The 16,431-nt window shown below is 39.8% G+C and overlaps 1 protein-coding gene across 2 annotated transcripts in view; it reads left to right on the top strand.

Annotated features, from left to right (window-relative positions):
* The first annotated feature begins 5,075 nt into the window (after nt 1–5,075).
* The window catches only part of LOC133465724 (septin-9-like), an 80,565-nt gene continuing 69,209 nt past the window's right edge, over nt 5,076–16,431 (top strand). The window contains exon 1 of one of the 2 annotated variants that reach the window (XM_061748772.1): nt 5,076–5,249. In XM_061748772.1, coding sequence (XP_061604756.1) covers nt 5,228–5,249 — 22 coding nt within the window. In that variant the 5' untranslated portion in view covers nt 5,076–5,227. Of the gene's footprint in view, nt 5,250–12,562; nt 12,588–16,431 lie in introns of those variants that run through there. The other variant, XM_061748774.1, reaches the window with a different exon arrangement.

The raw sequence follows: 16,431 nt of genomic DNA, 5'->3' as shown, positions 1-16,431 counted from the left end.
CAAAAACCTGGCATTTAACAAGGGGGTGTAAACTTTTTATATCCACTGTATCATACCGTGCAAAGCATTTATAAAATGTTGTTGACCATGTATAACAATTTCTCAGTCTATTTGTTTTAAAACAACACACAGATTAAATGTCAAGTTTCATGAAATAAAAAAACGATCTTCATGAAATAACTTTTCACAAAAAAATCTCCAAGTAATTTAAAATATGTGTTTTTTACACAGACACTGTCCAATATAAATCATGTTTCTTAGAATTTTGTGATGATTTAAAAACTTAAAGTATTTTAAAATATTTATAGCTTACTTTTTTTGGTTTGCGTGCTTAAATCCCGTCCACATTTAGATGCAAATAAAATGTACATCAGAGCCATACATTATAAAGTCAACTATTAGCTAAAAAAGTATGTACAATTAAGGCAAAAATATTACAATAATATGTAACACCCTGAAGAATTTGATGAGACCTGAGGAGTTTGTTTTGGACATTTTGCATGGTTTTGGTTGTCCAGTTAGCCATTGCTTAGAACACAGGTGTCAAACTGGTGGCCCGGGGGCCAGATCCGGCCCGCCACATCATTTTATGTGGCCCTCGAAAGCAAATCAAAATTGCTCATTGTGTTCTGGTGTAATACCATTGAGATATTTGCAAGCATTCTTTTGTTACCAATCCCCCTTTGAAAAGAAATGTAATAGTTGAAAAACATGTTTTTATAGGCTTCTGATTTCAAAACTGGCTATTCATCAATGTGTTGTGTATACTGTATGTAATTACAGTATATGAGGTAATCTTTCATTTATATGGGTTCACAGTTGTAGCAGCCCTCCGAGGGAAGTCATAACTACGCTGTGGCCCATGACAAAAACGAGTTTAACACCCCTGGCTTAGAGGGTTATATGTACTGCAATATCAAGTACCGCAACACCGATGCTAGTTTCATTAGCCCATCTCTGGCGGTTTGCATTGTGTGTTAGCATAAGGCTAGGAGACGTTTGCAAGTTACGTACGTGGTTTGATTGAATACACGTGTAATCTTCTTTGTTTAACGTGTCAACCTTAACAGGAAATGTCAATAAACAGTTTGAACATGCATTTGCCCTCTTTTTTAGGGCCCGAGCAGTGACCTGCGAGTTCCCTATTGTATCTGTAGAAATTATTCTTATTAGGGCCCGAGCAGAGACCTGCGAGGTCCATGCCGAAAATACATCAAAGGACAAGTCAGTGGGATGAATGACCTACGGCTCTGAAAATTGGTATGCATATAGAGGGGACCAAGACACACAAACAAGTCAGTGCGCACGATGTCGTAACTCCTCGACAAAGTAACCTATGACCTTTTGAAAGAAAAAAGTGCGAAATATTCGCATTTTTTCAGGGTTTATACTTTTGCAAACTACAGCTTTCATCGGATTCGCTTCAAACTTGGTGTGTATCATCTCAAGACATGGGACAAAGTTATCAAACGCTTTGTAATCCGAGGAACTATATGACGGGGGCGGGCCTTCTAACTTTTTATTCCACATTTCGCCACAAAACCGAAAATGCCTAAATTTCCTGTTTTGTCTGACTTCATGTCAGACCGTTACAACGTGGATTTCTGTGTATACATTTACAAAGGATGCATTACTGAATGATGCATGCTCACGGATTCATTATACTGTTGAAATCATTTCTTGTTATAAATTTGAGATTGCTCATAAGATTTGTAACGACATTTGATAATACTCAATAAATGTGTATATTTACCGAAAGTACTCATTATTTGCACAGAAACAATGGATTTATGGATTTTTAAGCTACAAATATGGTGGTCCGGCCCACTTGGGAACAAATTGGGCTGACTAAAAACAGTTTGACACCCCTGCCCTACATGGTGACTTTTTGCCCCTAAAATGTGAGTACATTTTCATCCGTTAGCGCAGGTGCGACCAGTAACTTTGTTGCTTGTTCAAAGCTATTATGTCATCAGTCCACAGTTTTTTCAATAACTATAATGCACTGTATAATTGCTTGATGCACTGTTTTTTGCATGTTTAATAAATTACAATTGAACAATGTTAAAGTGCCCCTGGCATCTGTAGATTTTACTGTTGACTTTGCAGTACAACACATTTGTATTTCTTTTCTCTTTTGCAACTGTCTGTTTTGAAGCCTTTATTTAGGTTGACTTTTTTAATTTTTTTATTTTTATGTGCAATACATTTTCATGGTGCCAATAACCCAACCTGCAAGGACCTCAAACTGCCAGTACCCCAACGGGGCCGGGGTCCAAGGGACGATTTTTGTTTTTGAAGAATTGTTCACTATCTGCTGCTTGGGGGGTTTAGACCAGCGGATGTTGTTGATCATTGTGAACCGTGAATCTGTGAAGCCTTTTTGAGACTCTTTTGTGATGAAGGGCTATACAAATAGACTTGACTTCATTCTTCCTTAGTCACCCTTTTTATGCATTAGCAGACATGAATAAATAGCTCTGGTTCATGTTTCATTAGCCTGTAATATCAATTAAAACGGCCATCGGCCATTCTAATAACAGCTTATATCCAGTCAGTGGTCCACACACAGATACCGGCTACACTTGAACTGTGATGAGAACAGGCCGTGGCCACATGATGTCAGTGGAGCTCAAACGTGCAGCTCCCACTCAGAGGAACTCACTCCATGTGGCTTAAACCTCAAGCATGTTGTCATACCATGAACTAGTGTCATTAATACTTTTACTCTTGAAACCCTGAAAAACTCTGACAATAATTTAAAAGGATGTTCATCCATCCATTTTCAACAGGGCCTGTATTTTTATTTGGGTCACAGTTAGCACGGCCCATGCATAGCAGGCCTTCAGACAAATTATGGAGACTATAATCAGTGTTTCTCTGTTCACTGCTAATAAAAAAAGAACAGTGCCTTGAGGATTAATTTAACAAACAAAGCATTTAATCAATCTTATTTAGCAAAGATATTCAAGTGAGCGATCGACCCAGAAGTACAATGGTGACGTCATGCTATTGATCGAGTAACTCATTTCGTCACATTTAATAACAACAGTATGAATATTAAAATAGTGATGTTGTCTCAAGTTACTCACAAATTTACATACGCAGTGTACAAGCCAAATTCCAATGAAGTTGGGAGGTTGTGTTAAACATAAACAAAAACAGAATACAATGAATTGCAAATCATGTTCAACCTATATTTAATTGGATACACTACAAAGACAAGATATTTAAGGTGATGTAACACAGTGGTAAACATGAAACTGTCCCAACTTTTTTGGAATGTGTTGCAGCCATAAAATTCGAAGTTAATGATTATTTGCTAAAAACAATCAAGTTTATCAGTTTGAACATTAAATATCTTGTCTCTGTAGTGTATTCAATTAAATATAGGTCGAAAATGATTTGCAAATTGTGTTTTTATTTATGTTTAACAACGTCCCAACTTCATTGGAATTGAGGTTGTATAATCTGGGCCTTTTAATTAGACGGCTATTCTTCTGTTGTATAAATGGCAACAGCTTAATTCTATCTAGTAGAAGAGTATTTAATTGCTCTGCTTATCACTATACACCATTGGCATAGATAGATGAACGAAGATACATAAAAAATAAACAAGATACATTAAATAAACAGTGAAGATACAGTAAATAAATAATATTTTTGCGCTCAATTTCTGCAGCACACCTGATTAAAGGCTCAAATCTCTTCAAATATCCCACAAAACAGTGATTGGAAATCACTGCATTAGTTCACCGTGCTTGTCTGACATTTTAGCTCAATGGCATCGTCTCTGGATTTGTCAGAGGAAATTGACATTTTTTGCTCTTTTTTTTTTTTTTTTGTCCTTGAAAACGAAGCGAAGCCCCCTCAGTGTGACAGTAAACAGGTGGATGTTGCCACAACATGCTCACATTGACATACATCACACACTGTTGTGTGAGTCACAGGCTTACATTGAGACACCCACTCACAGTCAGTGATGACCCAAGACATAAGCAAGCTATAAGCATCTTTTTGCAGCATGAGTAGGATTGAGCAAGACCAGAGTAACATGAAAAAAAAGTTAAATATTTAGTTTTTTGTTTTTTATTTTGGGTTTGTACACATTTTTACAGTTTTAAGCCCTAATTACTTTATCAGATATTCGTTTTTTTAAAACCATTTTTACCTGTTCAGTCATCATTTTTTTAGGTATTTGGCTGATATTCAGTTGTTTATTTTACTATATTTAATACTCTGTTTTTGTACATTGTGTTATTTGTAATATTCTGTTTTGTACATTGTAGGTAATAACTTTTAGAGGGACAAATGTGGTTGCACAAGTGTGCACACCCTGTTATAATTGGGATGGGGCTGTGTTCAGAATCAACCAGTCACATTCAAAGTCATGTTAAATGGGATTCAGCTCACACCTGCTGCTATTTAAATTGCCTCTGATTAACGTAACATTTTATTAATAATTCCCTCCACCTTGTCTCAGGCCCCATTTTCAACTGAAGGAAAACTGCCCCAAAGCATGATGCTGCCACCGTCATGCTTCACTGTAGGTATAGTGTTCTTTTGGTGATGAGCAATGATGTGTTTGTGGCCAAAAAGTTCAAACGTGGTTTCATCGGACTATAAAAATATCTCCCTGACAAGTGGGAAAATGTGTTATGGGCCAATGAAACCAAGGTTGAACTTTTTGCAGATTGCTGTTGCAGTTAAAAAAAAAAACACATAAAAAAAAAAAAAAAAAACAGATAACACCTTACAGAAATTGCGTAAATGCCCAAAACTAAAATGTTGCTTAGGGCTTCACGGGTTGTCTTATATGCATGTTAATCCACTTTCTTTTTTTTTGACATTTTAAGTCAGCGGATTAACTAATAAACTGTGTGTATCCTACAGACAGACAGACAGACAGTCGCCTTGTTGCGCTTCTTATGTGTCATAGGTAAGGCTCCTAATGTGGAATAGTGCGCAGTGTAAGAGCTAAACCACTCCCGCACATGCCGCATGGGCGTGAGTCATGACGCAGAAGCGCAGGTGTGATTGTGTCCATTACCTTCTGTTATTTTTTCTCTCTCTCTCTCCAAAGAGGTGCACGGCGCACTGGAATACACCTTCAAACTGAACACAGTTCAAGTGAAGTAACAGGACTGTTGAGGAAAGAAGCTTATTTAAAAAGAAAAACTATACACTTTTTAATTTCACAGATTTCAGGAGGAAAACATCTGCCATCATGAAGAAATCCTCTTACACAGGTAAGTGTGTTACTGACATCCATGCTATCAAACACACCGTCATCATTGTGGAGATGATACGGTGTAGTCTTCAAAATTCATATTTTGGGAGAAAGACCCCTTGCGTGATCTTACCGTGGGTGTGGTAACAATGCTTCACTTGCAGGGTTGGGCTCCAAATGAATGACATCATGACAGAAAAGCTCCTGCAGCTCACGAGACAAAACATTAGGTACACTTAAATGGAAAACAGATACAAATGACATTAACACCGATAACTTCCAAAATGTTGATACATTTTTTGCAGTTTTTCCTGGAATGTTTCTTTAAACTCTACAGTAAACTTTAGCTTTACAGATGCCTTGCACACCAAGTGTGTGTAGTTAAAGTAAAAGTACTTACAGTATTTATTTATTATTGCCCATCTGCAGACAGTATGAGGCATATACAACCCCAATTCCAATGAAGTTGACGTTGCGTTCCTGAGCCCATGCGGTGATATCCTTTACACATTGATGTCGGTTTTTGATGCAGTGCCGCCTGAGGGATCGAAGGTCACGGGCATTCAATGTTGCTTACATGCAGTGATTTCTCCAGATTCTTTTGATGATATAATGGACCGTAGATGATGAAATGCCTAAATTCCTTGCAATTGTACGTTGAGGAACATTGTCCTTAAACTGTTCGACTATTTTCTCACGCACTTGTTCACAAAGAGGTGAACCTGGCCCCATCTTTGCTTGTGAATGACTGAGCAATTCAGGGAAGCTCCTTTTACACCCAACCATGGCACCGACCTGTTCCCACTTACCCTGTTCACCTGTGGGATGTTCCAAACAGGTGTTTGATGAGCATTCCTCAACTTTATCATTCTTTTTTGCCACCTGTCCCAGCTTTTGTGGAACGTGCTGCAGCCATAAAATTCTAAGTTAATGATTAATTGCTAAAACAATAAAGTTTATCAGTTTGAACATTAAATAGCTTGGCGTTGTAGTGTATTCAATTAAATATAGGTTGAACATGATTTGCAAATCATTGTATTCTGTTTTTATTTATGTTTAACACAACGTTCCAACTTCATTGGAATAGGGGTTGTATTTGGGGTAAGGTGTTCATTTTTTTGTGAGGCTAGCCTATTTTGGACTTGTTTTGCCAATGCCTTATTTGTTCCGGGACAGTGTTGAAATATTCAGCAACTTTTGCAACAGTAAATTTATCTTTAAACTTCAGTTTTACAGATGCCATGTCTGCTCTGCAGGCTGTCTGCATTGTGGTAAAGATGTTGTGGCATTATTCATAGTCAAAGTGATTACAGCCACTAAATGGAGGGTTTATTTGAGGGAGGCATTTATTTAACCCAACCACAGAACGTAACAGGCATCTATTAGGGATAATCTGTTTATTTAGTTTCTTTCGTCTTAGCTTTTTCCCAAACCCTAAATCAACCAGTTTCCAAATGTCAAATCAGTGTGTTAAAAATCAGTCTTTTAACTCACTATAAATGTCAGCTTTACAGATGCCTTGTACCAGACAAAGCTCTACCAAAACACATGGAGCTATCAGTCATAGTTAAGGTAATTACAGCCACTAATTGCAGGGCATTTATTCGAAATGAGGCAGTTTATAACTGAACTGAGAGTTGTATCACCTGTTGGTTTTTTTTCCTGAGGGGAAAAAGGAGGCATCTATTTGAGGTAAACCGTTTATTTATTCAAGTGTTTAATTGGGACAATGCGTCTAAGAGGCCACAAGTTGAGTATTGGTATTATAATAACACGAGCGGGTTAGGAGCCCTCCGGGTGGAAAGCCCAATACTCCAAACCTCATGAATAGTTCACATGCAATAATATTGTACACATCAAACAGTTCAAGGTTTTATTGCAATGCTTCAGGATAGACAATATTTTTTGTCATCTTATTCTCTGCCAGTATACATAAATCATTAGATCTGCCAACCCTTGAGCAACCAACATAAAACTGACTATGAGAAAAACATAGAGAGCGCAAATCCAATCCAGCAACTTTCAGAGACTGACCTTGTGACTTGCTGATACTCATTGCAAAACAAATCGATATTGGAAACTGAAGCCTTCTGAATTGAACTGGTAAATCATTATAAAATGGTATTTGGGGTAGAAATGCTGTCTCACCTTTAGAAGGACCTGTGATTATAGTAGCTTCAAGCACGTTAGGCAACATCTATGTACTTAAAGCTCAGACTTTGTGTGTCTGTTTTCAGGGAGCTTTCTGGAGCGGGGACGTTTTCTTGCACGTTTTTGAGCGTTCCTGGACGTTTTTGCGCGTTCTGGCACGTTTTTGCATGTTCCTGGACATTTTGCAATAAGCCTCCACTTAAGGCCTCTTTATACTCACGCTCCCGCGCGGCAGACAACGCCCGCATTGCATCACGTGACCGACGATTTAGCCCGCGTGGCCCCTCTGTCTCGCTTGACGCGCACAGGGCAAAAATTGTTGCTGCGCGTAGAATGCAGCGGAGGTCATCTCTCGTGATTGGTCCGTTTTAGTCACATACTGTGATGATGTAATTAGCGTTCCTCCCGGTTCCACATAGCACTTACGCCGCCGCCTTCTCGATCGATTTTGCAGCATAATTAAACGTATCATCTGGTCATCTAGGTCCATTTGTTCTAGCACTCTGTTCTATGGTCGCCATTGTTGTTGCTTTGTTCCTTGTTACGGAAAGTAAAGTAAAAACGGCTACCGGAAATGGCCCAAAAATGCAGCGGAAACTTTACCCTGTGGCATAATAGCCAGTACCTGCTGTAGCGACACCCCCGACTTGGAGGAGAACTGCAACACTCTTTTAAAACAGCGCACGTGGGTTGCGCTCAAGTATAAAGGCAAACTGCGTGCGGGATAGCCGCAGTGACGTCAGCGCGGTCGCCGTCCGCGCAAGTATAAAGAAGCCTTTATAGTACATGTTTCTGCACGTTTTTACATGTCCTTGGTCGCATGTAATATTAAGAATTACCTGTCATGATATGTATTATTAGTTTGGTATTTAAAGAGGGCGTTGAAACCTTGGTGTCGTGCAGGAACGTGCAAAACGTGCGGGAACGTGAGCTGTCAGGCAAATTTGATGATTTATTTGCAACCCCAATTCCAATGAAGTTGGGACGTTTTGTTAAACATAAAAACAGAATACAAATGATTTGCAAATCATGTTCAACCTATATTTAATTGGATACACTACGGAGACAAGATAGTTAATGTTCAAACTGATAAACTTGATTGTTTTTTCGCAAATAATCATTAACTTTGAATTTTATGGCTGCAACGCATTCCAAAAAAGCTCGGACAGGGTCATGTTTACCACTGTGTTTTCTTTTCTTTTCTTTTAACAACATTCAATAAACGTTTGGGAACTGAGGACACTAATTGTTGAAGCTTTGTAGTTGGAATTCTTTCCCATTCTTGCTTGATGTACAGCTTCAGCTGTTCAACAGTCCTGGGTCTCCGTTGTCCTATTTTATGCTTCATAACGCGCCACACATTTTCAATGGGAGACAGGTCTGGACTGGAGGCAGGCCAGTCTAGTACCTGCACTCTTTTACTACGAAGCCATGCTGTTGTAACACGTGCAGAATGTGGTTTGGCATTGTCTTGCTGAAATAAGCAGGCGCATCCATGAAAAAGACGTTGCTTGGATGGCAGCATATGTTTTTCCAAAATCTGTATGTTCCTTTCAGCATTAATGGTGCCTTCACAGATGTGTAAGTTACCCACGCCACTGGTACTAACACAGCCCCATACCATCACAGATGCTGGCTTTTGAACTTTGCGTCCCTAACAGTCCGGATTGTTCTTTTCCTCTGTCCCGGAGGACACGACGTCCACAATTTCCAAAAACAATTTGAAATGTGGACTCATCGGACCACAGAACACTTTTCCACTTTACATCAGTCCATCTTAGATGAGCACGGGCCCAGAGAAGCCGGCGGCGTTTCTGGGTGCTGTTGATAAATGGCTTTTGCTTTGCATAGTAGAGTTTCAAGTTGCACTTACGGATGTAGCGCCAAACTGTATTTACTGACATTGGTTTTCTGAAGTGTTCCTGAGCCCATGTGGTGATATCCTTTACACATTGATGTCGGTTTTTGATGCAGTGTCGCCTGAGGGATCGCAGGTCACGGGCATTCAATGTTGGTTTTCGGCCTTGCCGCTAACATGCAGTGATTTCTCCAGATTCTTTGAACCTTTTGATGATATTATGGACCGTAGATGATGAAATCCCTAAATTCCTTGCAATTGTACGTTGAGGAACATTGTCCTTAAACTGTTTGACTATTTTCTCACGCACTTGTTCACAAAGAGGTGAACCTCGACCCATCTTTGCTTGTGAATGACTGAGCAATTCAGGGAAGCTCCTTTTATACCCAATCATGGCACCGACCTGTTCCCAATTAGCCTGTTCACCTGTGGGATGTTCCAAACAGGTGTTTGATGAGCATTCCTCAACTTTCTCAGTCTTTTTTGCCACTTGTCCCAGCTTTTTTGAGACGTGTTGCAGCCATAAAATTCTAAGTTAATGATTATTTGCTAAAAACAATAAAGTTTATCAGTTTGAACATTAAATATCTTGTCTTTGCAGTGTATCCAATTAAATATAGGTTGAACATGATTTGCAAATCATTGTATTCAGTTTTTATTTATGTTTAACAAAACGTCCCAACTTCACTGGAATTGGCGTTGTTTTACAAATAATGTATCCTAGTTCATTTATCTTTGTCTGTGACATATAGTGACAGGCGGAACAATTAAATGCTCTTCCACTGGATGACAGAAGGTACAATTAACCTGTATATCCATTCATACAACACAATAATAGTTTTATGTTCAACTCAACAGGCCCAGATTTCACACTGAGTAACTAAACAGTATGTGATGAGATATCATCATCATTATTTCAGTTTTCAGACATTTTGTGTCATTTTTGTTTGGTAGTGTGCAGTGAGATTTTTCTAATGTAAAATAGGTGTATTTATCTATAACGTTTGTGGAACACTGGCTTAGAGGGTGTATAGAAAAGATTAATGGAACATCTGCGGAAGGCAATGAAGGCCATCACGTCGTCCTCTTTGATCAAAGAGGAGTGAAAAGTTTACAGCCTTAAGGTTTAGACCTACGAACAACTCAGACCGCCTTGTCACTCACGAGCCCCCCGCCTATTGCGCACATCCTGATTGAAACATCCATCTTTCTCCTCACCTTTTCCTCTCTTTCCTATCACCCCCCGACCTCCTCCTCTTTTTTCACTACCGCCTAATCTCGCTTCCATCCGCTGAGCCTCATTGACCTCCTCCTTCAGCTAAGCTCCGACTCACTGCAATGTACACAAGGTCTATCCTGCGGAATGCCGCTCTTCCCGGGTCCTCTTTCCAGAGTCTTTGTGCAATAGAGCATCTGACACTTTTCCATTGGAGTCAAGTGCAAGTTGGGTCATGTCACCTCTCCTTCCTCCTCGTCCTCCTCCTCCTGTGTGTGTGTGTCTGTGTGCGTGTGTGGGTGCAGATGTCACATTCCTTTTTGTGGAATTGTATAATAACAAAGTGTATGCATGTGCATTGCTTCTTTCCAATGTTCGGGGATGTGTGTTTGTAAAGGGGGGGCGCACACACTCACGTGCATACAATATCGCAAGTTTGAATCATGTACACTGGTGCCTTGAGATACGAGTGACCTGACTTACATTTTTTTGAGACACAAGCCATCGTTCGGCCTATTTTTTGCTTTGACCTGCGAGCAAAAAATGGAATACTCACAGGCATATATTCTCTATCCTCTTTGAAGATTCACTAATATTACTGCACTTTACTGAGGAGCTGTGACCGTCTTCATGTATATCTGTACGTTTGTATTATACTGCCCCAAGGTGGCCAAGGCATGCACACCACAAGGAGCGGTGTAATGTCCATTGAATTTAAAGCAAAAAATGAGGCAACAACTATTTACATTCTGTGTATTTAATTTTGTCATTACATTGTACCCCGAGTATTCATTGGGATCAGAGACTGGGCCGGACCACGAATAGCGAAAATCCGCAGATAATTGACACCCATCATAATTGCATTGGGGAAAGAAAAAAAAAGTAAGCGGGGGTAAAATAAAGAAAAAAAAAAGAAAAGAAAGAAACAAATCGAAAAAAAAGCAGTGAATAGGTGAACCCGTGGGTGCCGAACTGCGAGTTTGCAGGGGTCCACTGTACTCCATCTTTTTAAAAAGTCAAATAATATAGAGTGCTATTTTTCTTATGAAAAACACATTACATACAAATGTTTTGGTTTGTTTTTTGGGAGGGTGGAACGGATTGTCATTTCAATTTATTTCCATAGGGAATGTTGCATTGGGGGCACGGTGAGCGACTGGTTAGAGCGTCTGCCTCACAGTTCTGAGGACCGGGGTTAAATCCCCGGCCCCGCCTGTGTGGAGTTTGCATGTTCTCCCCATGATTGCGTGGGTTTTCTCCGGGCACTCCGGTTTCCTCCCACATCCCAAAAACATGCATGCTAGGTTAATTGAAGTCTCTAAATTGCCCGTAGGTGTGAATGTGAGTGTGAATGGTTGTTTGTTTATATGTGCCCTGCGATTGGCTGGCAACCAGTTCAGGGTGTACCCCGCCTCCTGCCCGATGATAGCTGGGATAGGCTCCAGCACGCCCGCGACCCTAGTGAGGCGAAGCGGCTCAGTAAATGGATGGATAGATGTTCCTTTGAAAGAATTTTGATTTGCAAGCGTCGTCACACAAATTAAACTTGTATCTCAAGACACTATATTTTTGTGACTATGAAAAGTGTGAATATGCATAGATGTGTATATGTATTCATACAGTGAATCTGTGTACACCCAAATCATAAACCAAAATCCCATTGTTGTATAACATGTTATTTCAAATGTACCTGGGAGGCAATTACTTCAGTGAGCATGTATTTTTCCACACCTGTCTCACTTGCATTTCTATTCAAGTCCCACCTTCCTGTACAATCCATACTGTACTTTAAATGGCCATCTTTTCAGGCAACGTTCATGCAATCATTGGGCAGGCTACAAAAACAAAATTCCATTCTTTATCTAAACAATTGCAAATAAGTTATATGGAATTCAACTGGGATTCCGTTCAATGTAAAGTATTAAACAGTTTCAATTGCATCCAATTCAATGTACTGCACCTTCTGGTGTGCCCATCTTGGCCACCAGGAGGCAGTACGGTATTATACAGTCATACAGACAAATGAAGAAGAATATATGTCTTTTTCTTTCTTCTTCTACTGTACTGCTTACCATTAAATTAGTGTAAAGTTTGTCATTTTTTTTTATAGAGAAAGAAGAATATGTATGCCTGTGAGTATTGTTATATTGTCTATATACATGTGTTGTTACTATATACATTACCAGATAACTATTAACCCTTTATTGCTCAGTGACTGTTTTTTGTTTTTTGTCAATGTCTTTATGTCTCAAAAGTGTTCTCTGTCAATTGACTGTCTGTTGTCGTACTAGAGCGGCTCCAACTACCGGAGACGAATTCCTTGTTTGTTTTTTGGACATAGTTGGCAAATAAACATGATTCTGGATTCTGGTTGCTCCATATGCATTCAAATATCCGTTGCTTAAAGGGTAAAAAAAAGAAAATCGCGATCAATGCTAATGTTAACATGTCTAAGGGAATTTCCATTAATGTTAGCATTAAGCTAACAGGGTCTGTTCTTACGAAAACATAATTTGTTTGTTTTAAACAAACAAGATGTGATTCTCTTCATTTGAGGATTAGTTTGACAGCAAACGTCAACTGGGAGTGGCCATAAACAGCTTGAAAGCTATTTTTTGATGAAATGATCAGCACGTATTCTTCCGCTCCTCTGTGATTACCGTTTCTGTTTTAAGTCCCTCCTTCTTGCGTAAGCTGGGCTGTATTGTGATTGGCCCTCTCTTGGGGCACTGTTCATGCAGTCATTGGGCGGTCGACATGGCAGTCACACAGCTTGGAAGTGACGTCCCATCTAGCTGCCAACTGATTTGAAGCTCTCTGTCCACTTTTTGGAGCTTGCAAAAACATCCAAAAAGGTCCATTCTTTATCTAGTAACTGCAAAGTTGAAAGGCAACCGGGATTCCATTGCTTCAGTCAGCATGTATTGTTCCACAGCTCTGTGAGACCACTCCCTCCAATGCTCTGGATCAATGAGTAACCTGTATAACACCATACACACGCACACACACGGAGGGAGTCCCTCTTTTCCAAGTACTCCTCGTGGTATGTGCTCCACACAACCGTGCAACTCCAGGTCCACCAGCAATGTGACAAAAGCCTCCTTGTGTCACATTATGGCTTCTATTTTGTTTATACAAGGCTGTAAGTGGGAGCACAAAGCTGTTGTTATATGGTAACATGAAAGTCAAGCTATAAAAGTGTGTTGAGACATATTTACCCTGTAATCTGGCTCGACATGCCGATGGATGGCGTAACCTTCAATTTGGCTTCCTGGAAGTCCGTGGATAATGGAATAATAAGGTATTGGAGTTCTGTGGTTGTCCTGATCGCAAATGATGGTGCATAACATTCAGTAGAGCAGCTGGTGGAGTGCTCGTCATGGTTCTACAGCTATCAATTAAAAATAACAGTTAAATACTTCAATTTATGTTTGAATGGATATTCATCATAATTGCAATTAACTTAAGGCAAGGAATAATGATTTAAATTCCTCTACATAAAAAAAGAATGTGTTGTGACTTGAACGCCTGAAGATTTTTTGTTGCTGACTATAATGTGATGAAAGTCAAGTCGAAGTCGATTAATCGAAAATGTCATTGACATTTTTGACGTTATCGACATGTCCCCGACCTTTTTTTTTTTTTTTTTTTTTGCATCATCGAGCAGTTTTACATATATTTTCGAGGATTACAGTCTGGCGACGTCAATAGACGGCTGAGTTGAAATTCCTCTGTAAATTGGCCAACTGAAAGACGAGATGCTAAAAAACAATTGATTAGCGATTAATCCACGTCAAGCTTTAACATTGCTGTAAAGTCGACTTCTTGACTAGTTGATTAATCGGTTCAACTCCTAGTTGATGTAGACGTTTTCTGATCATTTACCCCAGTGGTGTCAATTGTACAGCCCGTGGGCCAGAAGCGGTCCAATATGGCCGGTGGGGATTTTTCTGCCTGTCAGGCAAGTTTGAGTTCATTTATTCATATTTTTTTTAAACTCACACTTGTATTTTGACACAAGCACCATAGAACCGCAAATGTTAAGACAATACATTTGCACCCCAAAAAAGGGAAACAAATTGAATTGTTATTCTTTATAGCTTATTCGGTCACAGATATACTGGTCCGGCCCACTTGAAATCAAATTGGGCAGAATGTGGCCCTTAAACAAAAATGAGTTGGACATCCCTGATTTACCCTGCAGCAGAGATACAAAAGATGCACGTTTTAACAGAAATTAGCGCTGATGTTAGCGATAAATTATTTGTGTCCATCTTTGCCTCCAAAAAACATTCCACCATGATTTTAAAATAATCTTAGATTTCATTACCTTATTAAATTTCCTTTAGTTATTGCTACTCATATCAGTTGGCATGTATTCTTGAGCTGACTTGCCTTTATGTTTAAATCTTCCTACTTTACTGCGCTTTCACAGGGAGTATGAGCATCTACAGTATCTAAGCAGTCATTGGGTGGTCTACATGTTAATCATTAGCACCACTGATTGATTGTGATGTCAGTCAGGGCATGTACATATTAATCATTGTGGTCCCAACCTGATCTGCATCACTACATAAAGTGCAACCGCATTGTTTTTAAAGATGCCGTTGCCTCAGTCAGCATGTAATATTCCAGTTCTCCATGAATCGCGTTTCTATTTAAGTCACACCTTCCTGCACGTTCTTACGTTCATTATAGCAACACTACTTATTCATTGTGATGTCACTCAGGATGTGGACATGGCTATCCTTACAGTCTCAACCTGATCTGCAGCTCTACCCAATGTGCTACTACGTTTTTGAAGACGCTGACTTAATAAGGGCGGCACGGTAGACGACTGGTTAGAGCGTCTGCCTCACAGTTCTGCGAAGCGGGCTTTGCTTGTGTGGAGTTTGCATGTTCTCCCCGTGATTACGTGGGTTTTCTCCGGGCACTCCGGTTTCCTCCCACATCCCAAAAACATGCATGCTAGGTTAATTGAAGTCTCTAAATTGCCCGTAGGTGTGAATGTGAGTGTGAATGGTTGTTTGTTTGTATGTGCCCTGCGATTGGCTGGCAACGAGTTAAGGGTGTACCCCGCCTCCTGCCCGATGATAGCTGGGATAGGCTCCAGCACGCCTGCGACCCTAGTGAGGAGAAGCAGCTCAGATAATGGATGGATGGATGGATGATTTAGTAAGGTAACTAGGCAGGAGTCTTATTTTCCTTCCTTTCAATACCTTATTTTAAAAAATCCCTTCTTTATCTAAATAATCGCAAATGCAAAATTCCACTTTGGCATCCTTTAGGTCCCACGTTTTTATGCCCTCTTCTTTCATGGTCTACATGTTGTGTAAACTGTTGGAGATGTGAGAGAGGAAACATGATTTAAGTCTCTACTGACCAGTATGAAGGTGCCGGGATGCTAAAAATGTAATTTTGCGATCATAGCGGGCATGATGTCACTCATGTTGGCTGCAGCTAATGGTTTAAAATCAACAGCTGCTGTTTTCTAACAGCTGTTGTTTCGTTCTTTGGCGAGTAACCTCACATTCCCCATAATGATCAATGGAAGGAACAGTTCAAATCTCCTGTCCTATTTAGTCCTCTCGCTCCCTTCATTTTACTTCCCTTCATTGCCGGCTCTTGTCCCGCTCCATTCCTTGTGGTTGTAGGTGAAACATCGTAAACAGGAGGGGATATAAATCTGATAACGTTGATATTTTATGACATTACATCTTGGACTTAGAGAAACAGGAAATGAGGGTGAGTGGGGGAATGCAATAAAATAGAAAGAAACAAAGAAATCAAAGAGAAAGTGAGTCATAGCTGCTGTAACAAACTGTCGTCTCTCAGCACCCGGAAGTGCAACCAGCAAGTACATTGTCTTTTCAGATGTGGCGTGCTCTTTTCCTGGTCATGTCCACTTACTGCAACCTACAAAACAAACAACGTTATTATTATTATTCGTTATTCATTGAAACAATTTCAAATAAG

Source organism: Phyllopteryx taeniolatus, chromosome 16 (genome assembly GCF_024500385.1).
Source record: "Phyllopteryx taeniolatus isolate TA_2022b chromosome 16, UOR_Ptae_1.2, whole genome shotgun sequence".
NCBI lineage: Eukaryota > Metazoa > Chordata > Actinopteri > Syngnathiformes > Syngnathidae > Phyllopteryx > Phyllopteryx taeniolatus.
Note: the sequence above shows the minus strand (reverse complement) of the source record. Positions and strands in the feature narration are given on the sequence as shown.